General features: G+C 36.3%; 1 protein-coding gene across 1 annotated transcript in view; it reads right to left on the bottom strand.

Moving 5' to 3' along the window:
- Positions 1–601: 601 nt before the first annotated feature.
- The window catches only part of gabra3 (gamma-aminobutyric acid type A receptor subunit alpha3), a gene marked incomplete at its 3' end in the record, with an annotated part of 406,040 nt that continues 391,709 nt past the window's right edge, over positions 602–14,932 (bottom strand). The window contains exon 11 of the mRNA XM_079584913.1: positions 602–949. Coding sequence (XP_079441039.1) covers positions 602–949 — 348 coding nt within the window. The remainder of the gene's footprint in view (positions 950–14,932) is intronic.

The following is a 14,932-nucleotide window of genomic DNA, read 5'->3' as shown; positions in this document are numbered from 1 at the left end:
GTTTTTCAGTAGGCAGGCATAAGCTTGAAGACAATGTCAGCATGTGCCAAACTTTTCATCTCTATGGCGAGTGATTAAAAAGGCACACAGTTTCTTTATCTTGGAGCCTGCTCAGGCTGTTTAAACAATAGAGTCACTGGACAGGTAAATGCACAGATATAGACCCAGGGGGATCAGAACACAACTCTAGATGATATTACTCTGGGTCTGCGGAGTGTCAAAGGACAGATAGTTAATAATGATGCGCCTACAGACATCGCTACTGGCTGCTGAAAGGCTACAGGTACTTGTCATGGCGACCGACAGCCAATGGTGACTGAAGTTTTCCTCCTGATGATAGACAGTGTGTGGAGTGAGGGAGGGTTTAGTGGGTAAGTAATGATCATCCAAATGAGACTAGTCATAATATTAATTATTCATACTTTACCTCATGCAACACAGGAAATGTCACATACACATTTGGAAAACTAGGGTTATGTGTTTACATGGCTGTTTGACACTACTACAAAATGGGAGGAAAAAAAGGATGATGGGAAATTTGGAAAATGAAAACAGTATCATGGTCGACTGGCAGTTTTTCCTCTTTTGGCAGTCGCCATGTTCATTTCTGTGGGCTGGAACGCTCAATGGTCGGCTTTCTGTTGACATACGTGGCCCAGTAACCCAGGTTGAAGATGAAGAAGAGCACTGGAAAGATGATACGAGAGATCTTGTCCACTTTGCTGACGCGATTGTATGACTTTTTTCCACCCTCCGGCACATATTCACCATCCATTTTGGGTAGTCGTATTTCTCTGACCGGCTGTGATGGGGTGGATGTGGATGTGGATGTGGCACTCTTGGAGATGGTTGTCAATCCGGGATCTTTGGCTACACCCATGCTATAGGTGGTTCCCACAATGTTGAAAGTGTTGTTGGTCTTCTTGGAAAAGGAAGCCGACTCTCGCCTCTGTGGAAATGTCAATGGGAAAAATTAGGGCAATAATTATTAAAAGAAGCGAAAAAATACCTTGTCAGTTCTTTTGTGCAAAAGTGAAACATTCATCTTACTGATGGAGCTTTTAGTACATCTGTTTTCTCTTACTGCTCAAAATATGACACATTTTTTAGTTATGTGTGTAATATTTATCTACTTATATGATTTTTTTTATTTATACAGGAGAGGGAATCGCATTCGTTGCAGTAAGAAAAACTATAATTCATGATACCACATCTGATCTGAAAGGTAAATCCAACTTATTCAAGCTTGTGATGAAATATAACTTTCCAAAGATCTAAATTAAAGCAATTTGCAATGATGCATAAACAAAAATATTACGGATTAAGCCAGAATATGGCATACACAGGAGGAAATGTACTTAGAATAAATTGTGGCCACTTATAATGGTGCAATCTGCATTGTTTTAGCACTCATTTTCCTAAAGGAATTATGCAAATCAGGTGCACTAGAGCAAACATGTCGACAGAATTTCTGCTGAATGTATTCCCATATCTTCAGTTAGTGAGCAAGACACGTTTCTAACACTCAAAAACTGAAACTGCCATATTAAGCCTTTGTTGTTGTTGTTGTGTGTGTGTGTGTGTGTGTGTGTGTGTGTGTTTAATAGGGCAGTTTAATTTTAAATCTATAATATATATACATTATATATATATATACATACATTATATATATATATATAATCAACACCTTAAAGTTAATGTTGGAAGTGATCATCAAGTTCTCTAATCAGGCGAATATATGGGCATTGTTACGTTTTTTATTATTCAATAGCCAAGGTTCTTGTGAGAAACCTTTTTTTTCCCCTCTCGAAATTAAGGACGTCCACAAAAGTACCTGGGATTGTCAGAATGTAAAAAAAAAAAAGAGTAAAGATGAAAGATTAAAGAACAATAGCAATAAGCTTCACCCACAGTTTATACTGGTACAAGAATTAGAGCAAGCAAAGAGATTCCTAAATTTCTCTCACTAAACAGTTGTGTCACTTTTGTGTGTGATATTTTGCACTGTATTCACAAAGCATCAACAACCCAGGTTAAACAGGTGCTGTACTCGTAAAACATTGTGCCATACATATATGTGCTGTATATTAGGCTTAATATAGATTGTAATTTATTAACCAACATAATCCAAAGAACAATTTAGCACAGACTCTTTAAGACATTTGCAACATTGCCTGATTAAAATGTGCCAATGTGCGTGTTTTAGTTTTTTTTTGTGCAATGATATTTCAGAGTAAAGATGAGACTCTCAGAGGAGGCAAGTTTTCCTGCTTGAGTGAGCTAAATGAATGCATGTCCATGGTAAATCGCAGAAGCTGTCATAGTGTAGCTGAAAATGACAAAAAGGAAGATAAGCCCTGGAAGCAATCAGTACTACACACACACACACACAATGGTGGTCTTGTCGTAACTTCCAGGTTTCTGAATGGATATCTAACCAAGCTTCATTCTTGAGTCACAATCATATCACATATCACATTTTATATATAACAAACAGTAAACAAACAGAGCCTCGGTAAGCAGGCTACACAACAAGACACATACACAGAAGCTGTAGTCTAGTCTATTAATAAATCAAACTATAATGCTTCACTACATGCATGTATACTTGTTCATATTATACATTTAATATTGCTGCTATTTTGGATTCCAAAATTCTTTCAAAGGTATAAGGAATTCACCCACAGAAAGTTTTTTAACTAGCATTCTTGTCATTCCAAACCCATATGACTGTCATTCGTCAGTGGCACACAGAAAAGAGAACTTTTGTGGAATATCCGAATAGTCTGAATGATGACAGGTGCATTCGAGCCATAAAAATAAAAGTAGTCCACACAAAGCTGTCAGGACTTCAGAGTATATGTGACCCATGCTTGCAATGAACACATTGTCAAAAAAATACATATATTTTTATTTTCACTACTAAAAAAACTTCAAATGATGATTTGTTGGCATCAGACAAAAAAATTAATGAGCTACACCTGTTTGATGTCGATAGAGTCAGCAAAGTCAATTTTGAGAAAAATCTAATTAAAGGTTCCAAAACAAAATCACCTAGCAACCATACCTTAAAATCCCCGGTAATAACACCAAATTGGGCACATACCAAGTCAAAACCAAATATCTATAAGAAATATATATATTCAACTTTTTTTACCCATGATACCACAGTTGTTTGATTAACATTAATGAAACAGACAGCTTATATTAAGACCTACTGTACCCCACGGATCAAATATAAAAGTTACACATCTGAAGTTTTTCCCCAACAGTTAACCAAACATGCAAGACATAACATATAATGTTTGTGTGAATACTCGCCAAGACAGTTATTTTGAAATACTGTAATTATGTGTACGTGTAGCCTATATCACACTGCCTGAGGCGTCTTTGTGCGCCCGCTTTTTCAGATGTGTCAGTCAGCGCGAGATCATTTTGTTTACATCGGCATGGGTTTGAGAATCACATTTCATTGGTTCAGACTCATGCCTTTGAGAATTTGCTATGAATATACACAAAGTTTAAATGCTGAGCTTTAAAACAATACCAAACTTGTGCTGAGGGGAAACACCAATCGTCGAGAATCGAGCAGAGAACACAGCATTTTTCATGGACAAAGGAAAGGAAGCCTACTCCTCTCAGAAAACGTAAAAATAAATGTAGATGTTTAATTGCTATTTGGAGCATTGGGATCACTAGACGAGGGCTTAAAACAAATTTTTGTGAAAACCTCAAATGCGACATTTTTCACTTGTAGCTCGTGAATATATATATATAAATGTATATGTATATATGTGTGTGTGTGTGTGACGTGAGCAGGACTAATGCTAGGAAATATAAATATATTTCCTAGCATTAGTCCTGCTCATTTGCAGGGTCCGCTTCATCAGAATTTTTCGCACACACACATTGAATTTGGCACAGGTTTTACATCGGATGCTCTTCCTGACGCAACCCAGCACTGAGCGTTTATGTGAGTCACACTCACATACACCCCTATGGCCAATTTGGCATTTCCAATCCACCTAACCTGTATGTCTTTGGACTATGGGGGAAACCAAACTGACACAGGGATAACGTGCAAACTCCACACAGAAAGGACTCCTGGCTCAGCTGGGGCTCAAGTTTCTCCCTCATTTCTGCTTCGAGGTCTTGATTGTGGCATTTATTTGAGGTTTAGAATCCAGTATTCCTGTAATTCTTTTGTCTTTTATGAATTGAATTAAGAACTGTCCAAACACACCGCGCCATCTATGTTAGGTGACCTGTAAAAAAGAAAATTTCCATTGCAGTTTTGCGAAATATGTATTTTTCGAATTGCCTGAAAAACCACCTCATGTGAGCGTACAAACTTTTTTTGTGAAGTTTTTGCGAAATTGACGTGTTTCCATTGGGCGTATTTTCAAATCGCAATTTCAATTTGCGCAATTTGAAAGGTAATGGAAACACGGCTTATGTTCATAGTTCCTGTATTTAGTTCCGGTTTCCCTGAGTTTTCTTAGTCATCCATTTGTTTCCATGGTTACAGATTATGCTGAGCACCTGCTACTTATGTTCCTCATTATCATGTGTATATGGGCCCTCAGTTTGTGTTTAATATTGTTGATATAGCATACTTCCCTACGATATAGAAGGTGAAAAACAGTATGTGACAAAAGAAAAAGTATGTTCACAGTACTCATAAAAGAGTTGGCAGGAATGGAGGAAACAAAGTTTTCCAAAGCTTCGAAACAATTGAACCAATTGCTTTGCAAAATGATTCTCTTTTTCGTAAAGTTCAAAACGCCACACACTTGGTGACCCCTGCTGGTCAGAACAGTATAAATGTAACAAAAACTCAGGCCAAACATGCATAAAAACACCTTTTACAATCCCATTGCAGAAATTTATTTAAAGTAAAATATATCAACTGCAATTAATTAAACATCTAATAAGATTAAATATCAAGTGTATGATATCAAGCGTAACGTTAGTTCTGGCAGGTCACGTTAGTCTTAAACTTGCATCAGCTGACTCTCAGCTGATCCACATCTACCTATAGGAATACGACGCCTATCACAGAATACATATATAAGCTCCTTCAGTATTATCAGCAGCTATTGCGTTTCTCAGGAGCAAATTACCCTCCTCCATCCCCAGCTCCTCTCGCCCAGTCAGGATTTGGCATTCTGATTCCCCTTGAATCAGAATAAATTCTCAAATTATGTTGTACTTTAAAATCTTGAATTAATTATATTTGCATACATTCATGTTGGTTCTGTTCTGTTTACCCCAAGGGGGGTTATATCTGCTCTCCCTGCTCTTATCCATGCTAGGCTGCATGGAGGCGCAAGGAGTTCTCGCCCAGAACTGAACCCTACCGCCAATCCAAACTGTATGCTAATCATATTTGACGATAGTGGTCCTGACAGAAATGTTCTTTTATCAATTTTCAGGGCTTGTTTAGTTTGTTACATGGATGGCTCAGCTAAAGAAGCCAATACTTATTCCTTTATACTAATGTATAATTAAAACATTTACAAATGTATTAAGCTGATCAGAGATCAGGTAAAACCCATAGACACTTGATCAAAGTTTCACCGCTGGGGGTCGATCTCAGTTAATCCGCATGATTCATGGGTTCATTGAGATCGCCCCCCAGGTGTGAACCATTGGAATTTTGAAATGTTTCTAAACCGTTATGTTAGAAACAATGCCTCTTTTACTGAAATCATGTGAATTTTGCAGTTTTAAAAAAAGGCTTGTTTAACGTCATACAGCGCTGCGCAGACCAATCGGTGGCTGACTTGAAGCTGTGCATGTCGGTTATAAATTGTGTCCGACTTGAGACCGCGCTGACGCCACGTGACTGTGACATATGGCATCAAAGTACCGCGAGAGCAATTCGAGAGCAGCCGGCTGATTCATTCTGCGCAGCTTCTCCAGAGCGCCTGCACAAGCTCTGATGACGACACAGCTGCTCCACGATTGGCCAAATCCATCACATGACAATGATCATGTGTGTTTCGTGTTTATTCGAAAACCTTCAGTTCCATTAATTTTCACAAATCTGTTTTTTATGACAGTAAAAGCTCTTTTCATCAAGTCACGATGTTATATTGTGTCATGTTTATCAAAATAAAACTGATTAAAAAAACGTAGATCCCACTAGATTGGTATTTCAATAGTATAGGCTTCTGTTGAACTTTATTTCTTGTACAAACAGATGCTGTATTTAGCAGTGCATAAAGTATTATCTGTAAACGTATCTGAAACATCTGTGTATTTGGCAAATATTGCATTTATCTCACTTCAGCTGTGGTAAAGTATGCAAACACAGCGCGAGCGTAACTACGGGAAGCAGAAAGTGTCCGACTTGACGTCTCTGTTTTCAGCTCCTCCTAGTCTAAAACTAGATTAGCGGTGCTTACCCAAGCAAAACTCACTGGCATAGTGCTATGCAGTTGCTAAGGTATTTTTAGAGCATGTGTTCTAATGGGATGTTAAGGTATTCTGGTTTTTATAAACCAATATTTATTGTGAAAGGCAATATACAAATAAATTAGAACTATTAACAATTGTTTTGATATAGTAATACTATTTTCCAGATAATATTTTGCGTAATTTTAGTACACTGTACAATACACAGTGTAAAAAAAAATACAATTATAGAAAATAACGAAACTATTTTTTTCACAGTCGTTCATTTAATTTGTTTTAAATTGTACTCGCAACTCTCTAAAATTACAAACATAATCTGTAAAATTAACAACTCTGCTGTTATTTGAAGTATTATGCTATAAATTACAAATAATTCAGTAATTCTTCAATTGTATTATGTATACAGTTTTTTTTTCTGTTTTCTTAAATTACATAAAAATTTATGTAAAATTACAAAAAAAATGGCGATAATAGTTTGTGAAATTCCCACCTGATGGCACAAAGGGACAGTTTGTACCATTGCTCACACTGTAAAAACAAAACAAAAAAAGCAATAATAATAATAATTTGGTCAAGTTCTGTCAAACAAATCGTAAATTTAAAGAATAAAGTAAAATATACTAATTTAAAAAAAGTGCAAAAACATTTACAGCATTTTTCATTAAACATTTTACAGAAAAAAACGGTTATTTTACAGGTATTTTCCTGAACTGCAGGATCAAACACCAAAAAAAAAAAAAAAAATAAAAAAAAAAATCACAGATCTCTCAAGATCTTAGCATCTTCACTTACTATATTACAATCCCGTTTGACTATTTCATACAAAAATTCTTAATGAGAATTAACAGAGGTTTAAATGTTGCTGTACAAAACCTTTCTTTTTAGTAGACTTTGTGTACACAAACAATGTAGCCAATGCTCAAGTTCATGTGCAGAGCCCCTGGTGATACTTCAAGCACAGTTTTATGTTGTGTCGAGCCATCTTAGTGTTTTAAAAATAGCAATTTTGATGCCATCATAGAAGTGTCCCCTAGCACTCCCATTCAAATGGCATTTTGACCTAAAACGAAAATACAGTCAATCTTAATTATTTATGCTTTTACACAAACGTTTGACTTTGGGTAGATTAACAAAAAGAGCCTAGGTTCAGTTAAACACTTAAAAAAAATAAAAATAATAATAATTTTTATGTTAGTTTTCCTCCCCCTGTTGTACCGAACCCGAGCCAAACTCTGACTTTAAAACCGAGGTATGTACCAAACCGTCGGTTTGTGAACCGGTACACCCCTAGTGAAAAGTATATCCACATTAATTATTGATTTGTATGGCACTAATTGAGTGTTGTTCAAGTTTATTCACTAGAATAAGCCATTATGGCTAAGTTGCCAGTAAAGACAATTTCCGGTGTGTTCATTGCTTGACTACTGCATAAATAATGCCTAATATTCAATTTGTATTGTAATGTGTGGTGCGTTTTGGGATATTGGCTTGGCAACTGATTAATGAGACTGATTGAGAAATGAGAAACAACGGGGCGGGAGCTGTTTGGTGAGAGACTGGGGGTGGAAAAAGGTTGAAATGGAGTGCAAAAGACGATGGAAGAGCACTCGGTTCCGGTGACAAGGTGGACAACAAGACGGCGGTACTCACTCTTTTTTTTGGGAGGGGGGTGTCGTTCGCGGTTGCTTAGGGCCGCCGGCGATGAAGATAGATAGATAGCGGGTACGGGGAGAGAGTGGATAGATTGGGAGGGGCAGTGTTGCGGTGGACGAGTTAAGAGGTTTTTTTTACAAGATAGTTTTAGGTGGGTGTAACAAAAACTGGGAAGGTAGGGAACAGTCATAGGTACCGTTTTACACATGCATGAATTTGGGGTTAAATGAGTTTGAAGTGCCACTGTAATTTATTCTGGGGTTTGTCACCAACGAAGTGAGTGAATTCACATAGTGCTCTGTGTAGTTCTATGGCTTTCCAGGTTGTGTTTAGCCTGTCCTTGTAGTCCCCTCTGTTAATAAAACTGTATTTAGATTGAAGTTGTGGTGGTGTGTTGTCCTCTGTTGCCCGACCATACTGGCTAAAATAATTAAAGGTGGTGGCAGCAGCCTAATAAGTAAAGCTAATATTACAGTATGTTCAGTTAATCATTAACCCTCTGGGGTCTAAGGTGTTTTGGGAGTCCTTGAGATGTTCTGACATGCCCTGATATTTGTGCTTTTTTTCAGTTGCTTATAAACATATTAATGGCAAAGGTGTAATTACACTGTATTTAGCACAAACAGGGCTAGCATAATATGTGAGCAACATGTATGTACATGTTTGTATTTTTGAGAGAATAATATTTATGCATGGTTATTGAAAAAACAAAAAATTAAAGTGTCTGAAATAAGGCCACAAAACATACTAAATATGTATCCACAAGACTTTTGACTAATGCGGCATGATTCACACATGAGAAGACAATGACCCGCATAATGAGACTTTCATTCAGGTGTCACCGAGCCACAAGAAAGAATGTGAGGACTTATTTTGTATGCATGCAAATTGTATAATATCCAAGGTAAACATTTCTAGTAACTATGCAGTTAATTCTCATATAGTATTTTCAGAAAGTTTTGGAATATATCCTCTCCCCAAATGTGTCACTAATAAAAAACAATCATAAATAATTTAATGAGAAGGCTTATATTGACCTATAAAGATGTTGCTTACCTTGTAAAAATATTTTTTGCTATTTTATTAAAAGTTTTCACATGTAAATCAACAATTACAATTTTAATAATATTTTAAGTGTAATCTTTCTTTGTAAAAAGTAAATTTTATCATACGTTTTTCAAAGTTAAGGATTCATTAGTTTGAAAATTGGAACAAACACCATAATAACATCTTAGTTGATAATTCATTATACCTACTTTATTTTTGACAAAACATCACATACTAATATATTTAACATATGAGCAGAAATTAGCTTATTTGATGTGACAGTAGTCTTTTTTATTAGCCTGGCTAACGCCAGACCCAATTCTCGTTGAGACTTGGGTCTGGGAACCACATGTGCATTTTCTCGTATTTGAGGCGTGGTTTACGAATGCCCGGCGCCGTGTATTGGGTGCTAAGAATGTCTATCATATGCGCCTGTATGTAGCTCATAGCCAATCGTTTCCATTATACCAGAACCAGATGACGTATGTAGAGTGACAGAAATTAGACAAGGAAGAAGACGATGGGTAAGATATTTTTGTGTAAACAATGACGTTCAGCGACTATTGCTGTTTGTGCAAGATAAACATGAGGGTCGAAGGTATATATGGATATAAACAAACTGCTTAGTTGTGTCGCATAGATGTCGTCATCGTCTTGCTGCCCCCTCCCCGTTCTGTGATTGGTTCCCTAGATGAGGTGAAAATCTGGTCCATGGTATCCAGACTGCCTTTCAGCGTGAATAAAATCACGCTGCGCAAAGGCAGTATGGGGAAACCCAGGCTACTTTTTTATGGTAAAAACTTTATAATCTATTAAAAACTAATCAACGAAATCTTGTCTAAACATTCCTATTTCGTCTGTTACATATTATTTTTATGATAGCATATGAATGTTAATTTGCAGTTTAATACGTTGCTTATACGAAGACATTTTATTTAAACATATTTCAGTCGATTTTTACTCATATAGCAATATAGTTGGCTAAAAGCTAAACTATAGATGTGTTTATGTAAAATAACATGTTTACTAATGTAAGAGTGTGAATGAACGGCACACACACACGCTGTACAGCTGTAGTAAACAGCGCGCGTCTGTGCCGTTCATTCTTTCACACACAGACACGCGGCTCATATTCAAACAGTCTTTTTGCGGTTTACAGACACTATTGCATATTGCGATTAGAACAAAGCATATAAGAATACAGAACTTAGCCTACCTATTAACCACTTGTTAAAAAAACGCAACTTGATCCTACAGAATTAGTCAATTACTCTGCCTTTTCTGTCAAAGATACTAGAAAAAAGCAGTATCCTCACAGCTGTTCCTTTCTAGAAAAAAATGATATCTAAAAGGATTTTCAGTCCAGATTTAGACCGTACCATAGTACCGAGACAGCTCTCGTTAGAGTCACAAATGATTTGCTCTTATCATCCGATCGTGGTTGTATCTCTCTATTAGTGTTACTCGATCTTAGTGCTGCATTTGACACTATTGACCACAACATACTTTTAAATAGACTCGAAGACTCTGTTGGCATTAGTGAAATTGCACTAGCATGGTTTAAATCATACTTATCTGACCATTATCAGTTTGTAGCAGTAAATGAAGAGATGTCTTATCAATCACAAGTTCAGTATGGCGTACCACAAGGCTCAGTACTAGGACCGCTGCTGTTTACTCTGTACATGCTACCATTAGGAGATATCATTAGGAAACATGGAATTAGCTTTCACTGTTATGCCGATGATACTCAGCTGTATATTTCTTTAAAACCTAATGAAACCCACCAATTCACAAAATTAACGGAATGCATAGCTGACATAAAAAATTGGATGACTAGTAATTTCCTACTACTAAATTCTGAAAAAACAGAGATTCTAATTATTGGACAAAAAACTTCCTCACGTAATAACCTAGAATACTGTCTAACACATGATGGCTGTTCTGTTAAGTCTTCGTCGTCGGTAAGGAACCTGGGTGTGCTCTTTGATAACAATCTTTAATTTGAAAGTCACGTGTTTAGTATCTGTAAAACCGCATTTTTCCATCTTAAAAATATATCTGAATTACTTCATATGCTCTTATTGACAAATGCGGAACAATTAGTTCATGCGTTTATGACCTCAAGTCTAGATTATTGTAATGCTCTACTGGGTGGTTGCCCTGCACGCTTAATAAACAAACTACAGCTAGTTCAAAACGCAGCAGCTCGAGTTCTTACCAGAACCAGGAAGTATGACCATATTAGCCCCGTTCTGTCAACACTGCATTGGCTGCCTATTAAACATTGTATACATTTTAAAATATTGCTGATTACTTACAAAGCACTAAATGGTTTAGCTCCGCAGTACTTGAGCGAGCTCTTAACGCATTATAGTCCTTCACGTCTATTGCGATCTCAAAATTCTGGCCAGTTAATAATACCTAGAATATCAAAATCGACCGCTGGCGGTAGATCCTTTTCCTATTTAGCACCAAAACTTTAGAACAGTCTTCCTACTGAAGACTGAAAAATTGACTGTTTAATGTTATTTTTTAGTATTATTTTTCTTTATTAATTTTCTTTATAATTTCATAATGTATTTTGTGAAGTCAGACTATGTTTGTACATGTGTGTTGAGCAGAGAGCTGGTAAAGTTATATTTTGCTTAGAGGTATGCAATGTTCACTTAGTGGAGATGTTCCAATGATGATGATACTTCAAATTCGTACAGTTTGTATGTTCTTTGCAAGGAGAATGAATGTTTCAACTGATGCAAATGTACCATTTGTATAACACTAATGTATACACCACTAATGTATACACTGAAGAAATAGTTTCTTAATGTGGATAGTAGATGGACCATGTGCATTAGGTAGACATTCCATCTTTAAACATAAGCAATATGTTTTTATACCTTACAAGGAAGCTGAAAGTCTCTCTGTGATGTATATAAAGCTCAATCTAACTGTACTACAGCAGAGAAACACGGAGAAGCATTAAGGCATGATGAGGGGGTGAGAGGAAGGAGGAAACATAGAGATTATGGGGTAAGGAAGGAGAAACCCAGAAACCATTTACATCTAGCATGATGGGGTGAGAAGATAGAATAATGGGGAATAGAGAAATCTAGAATGAAGACCTCCTCTCATGTAGCCTTATTCTTATATGCCTGAGTTTCTCTCTGTCTGACACATGACACATGTTCAAATAATAAATCTCTTGGCAAAATATCAGGTGTAGCTTCCGTGATTCAACAATTATGGGGGAAGCACGATTTTTAGAATCTACAGTTGGCGTCACGAACAGGATCGCATCTTCAGGCATTTGTCTCAGTCATTCCAGGTAAGGCTTTTTCTTTTCTAAAAAGTTTAAGTCTGCCTGATGATTTGAGACATTGACTGAGACTGCTTAAAAGAACTGTGTTATTTAAAGTACCAGATGTATTGCCAAAGAATATATGTGTCAGACATAAATTAAAACAATTAAAATTAAGAAAAAATGGAATTAAATTAAGTAATTCAATTTAATTTGACTTATTAAAGTTTCTCTGAAAAGTAAACCTCTAGAACTATTTGATATGCTGGGATGGAGATGGATCTTTTTTAGAAAAAAGGCCATTTAGTCATTTGGGAGAATTAGCTATAAGACGGTTAAGCTAGAAAAGTTGCTTGATTACGACTGTTCACGTGGTTGGACTGTGGCGGGACTGTTTAAAACGATGGCAGATCCCTAAAACATATCCAACACACTTGAAGATTCGATCTCAGAAGGAGACGAGGATAGTGTGACAAGCGATACTTGATTGACAGAAGCGGTTAAGTGTGGCGATACTGTAAAAACGATGGCAGATTCTAAAACATTGTAACACGCTGAAGTAATACAAGTATTAAAGGAGCCCTTTGTAACTAGCTAGGATCGCGGGCATTCTTATTTTGACCGTAAAGCTGTTCAAATATTTGAGGTTACTGATCTGAGTTAAACTTAAAGAAAAAGAAAATTCAAAGAAATTAATCTGAGATAAAAATAAAAAATAAAGAAGGAAAAAGAAACTGATTTGAGTTAAACTGAAAAGGAAGGAAAAAGATAACTGAGTGAGAAGGGAGTAGCAGCCCCTTCCTTTGGAATCTATACCCTCCTTTAGACAGACACAGAGATATAAATAGAAAGCCTGTTGCTTCTCTAGTATACACAGAGAGTGGTAAAATGACCGAGGGTAATTGTATAGCAAAACATTATCTTCGGGGTATTTGAAGAGAAGAACAGAAACAAGCTAAGCTTTTGAACAGAAATTTCTGGTGTTAATGTGGGTTTAAAAGTAAATAATTGTTTAACGTTACAAAATTTTAGTTTTTGTCTGAAAAGAACAAGAGATAAAAAATAAGATCATAAGATTAAAGTTAAGGATTTACTTTGAGGAAAGATCTATGATAATAGTTGTATAGTTAATTGACAAGTACAAGCTGATGAAAAATTATAGATAATGACTCCAAAAGAATGTGAGTTGGAAAATATATAAGGAAAATTAAAAATATAATGAAGATGTTTATTTGAAACACATGTAATTTCTGACTGAGTCAGAGTAAAAAGTGAGTAGAATGAAATTATAAAAGTTATGAAAATGCAGAATTACTCTGAGGCATTCTGGACTTTCTCTCAGAGTCTTTCTCTCATTCAAAGTCAGTTACATTCTGATATTTGAGCCTGTGGCATAAGTAACAAGCTATTCAAAGTACAGCACAGTGTCTCAGTTGGAGATTATAGACACAGAGATTTTAAAATAAATGATACATTTAATTGGGAGTTAAATGTTTTAAGAAAAGATAATCTACCTTGAATGATAGAAGTGAGCATTTTTATTTGTTTATTCCATGACCAGTAACTTCTTTGTCTCATCTTTGTCTTCACCATGTACAGGGCGGATGGTACCGGTTATTGATGTAACAGAACATTACACTTAATGGACGGTTGTAATAACTAGATTCACCAAGTATAAACTCAGCATTGATATGTTGATGTTTGAAGATGTCTAATGGATTTTGGTGATTAAATACTGTCATTAATTTGTCTCCATATGTTTACACTATTAGGCATTCCAAATGGCTCTGATGGCTCTTGAATGAACTTTCCTGAGCTCCAGAACATACCTGTTAAAATTTCCTAATGGGAAAGAGCGGTTACAGTGAGCATGAGGTGATTTCTCAAAGACGGGCAAGATTCTCTAATGGCCAACGGAGGACTTCCTAGGCAGGGTGTCACCGCCACTGGGCACCTACCCTGAAGGGGGGTGTTTATGTGAGATGGGTATGGTTGAGCAGATGTTTGTTAGGCCAACAGCATCATTGAGGGTTACAGCAGTCTGCCCAAAAATGTGAGCTCTCCAATGCCTGATCACCAGAAACCGCATTCCTTGGATGTGACAAGTGTCATGACTTTATATAACTATGCCAGGGGGAACACCCTGAGGAAAGGAGATTATTTACAAAAGAGCTGATGGGAAAGAGTTTTCAAGAACTAGCTGAGACCATGAGGGTGATTGTCATTAATTCTGTGGAGACTAAAACAAACATTGTTCATTTATTTTAGGAATATAATGTTAGTTGCCTAATGGACAATATTGTCTAAAGTATTAGATCCTGAATCATATGTGAATTATTATGTCTACCATAGTTTTCACTTTTGCAGATCATTATACATGGCATTTGGACAATTATAAGACATGGTGTTGTTAAAGATGAAGATTGTTTTTGTTAACTTAAGAGAAGTCTGGATAACAGGGGATAAATAAATTCATTATTTAAATTAAAGATAACTTTAGAAATGCTCCTTTGA

Source organism: Phoxinus phoxinus, assembly GCF_949152265.1.
Source record: "Phoxinus phoxinus genome assembly, chromosome: 17".
In the NCBI taxonomy this organism is placed as follows: domain Eukaryota; kingdom Metazoa; phylum Chordata; class Actinopteri; order Cypriniformes; family Leuciscidae; genus Phoxinus; species Phoxinus phoxinus.
The sequence above is the reverse complement of the archived record's forward strand: the minus strand, read 5'-3'. Positions and strand labels throughout refer to the sequence as shown.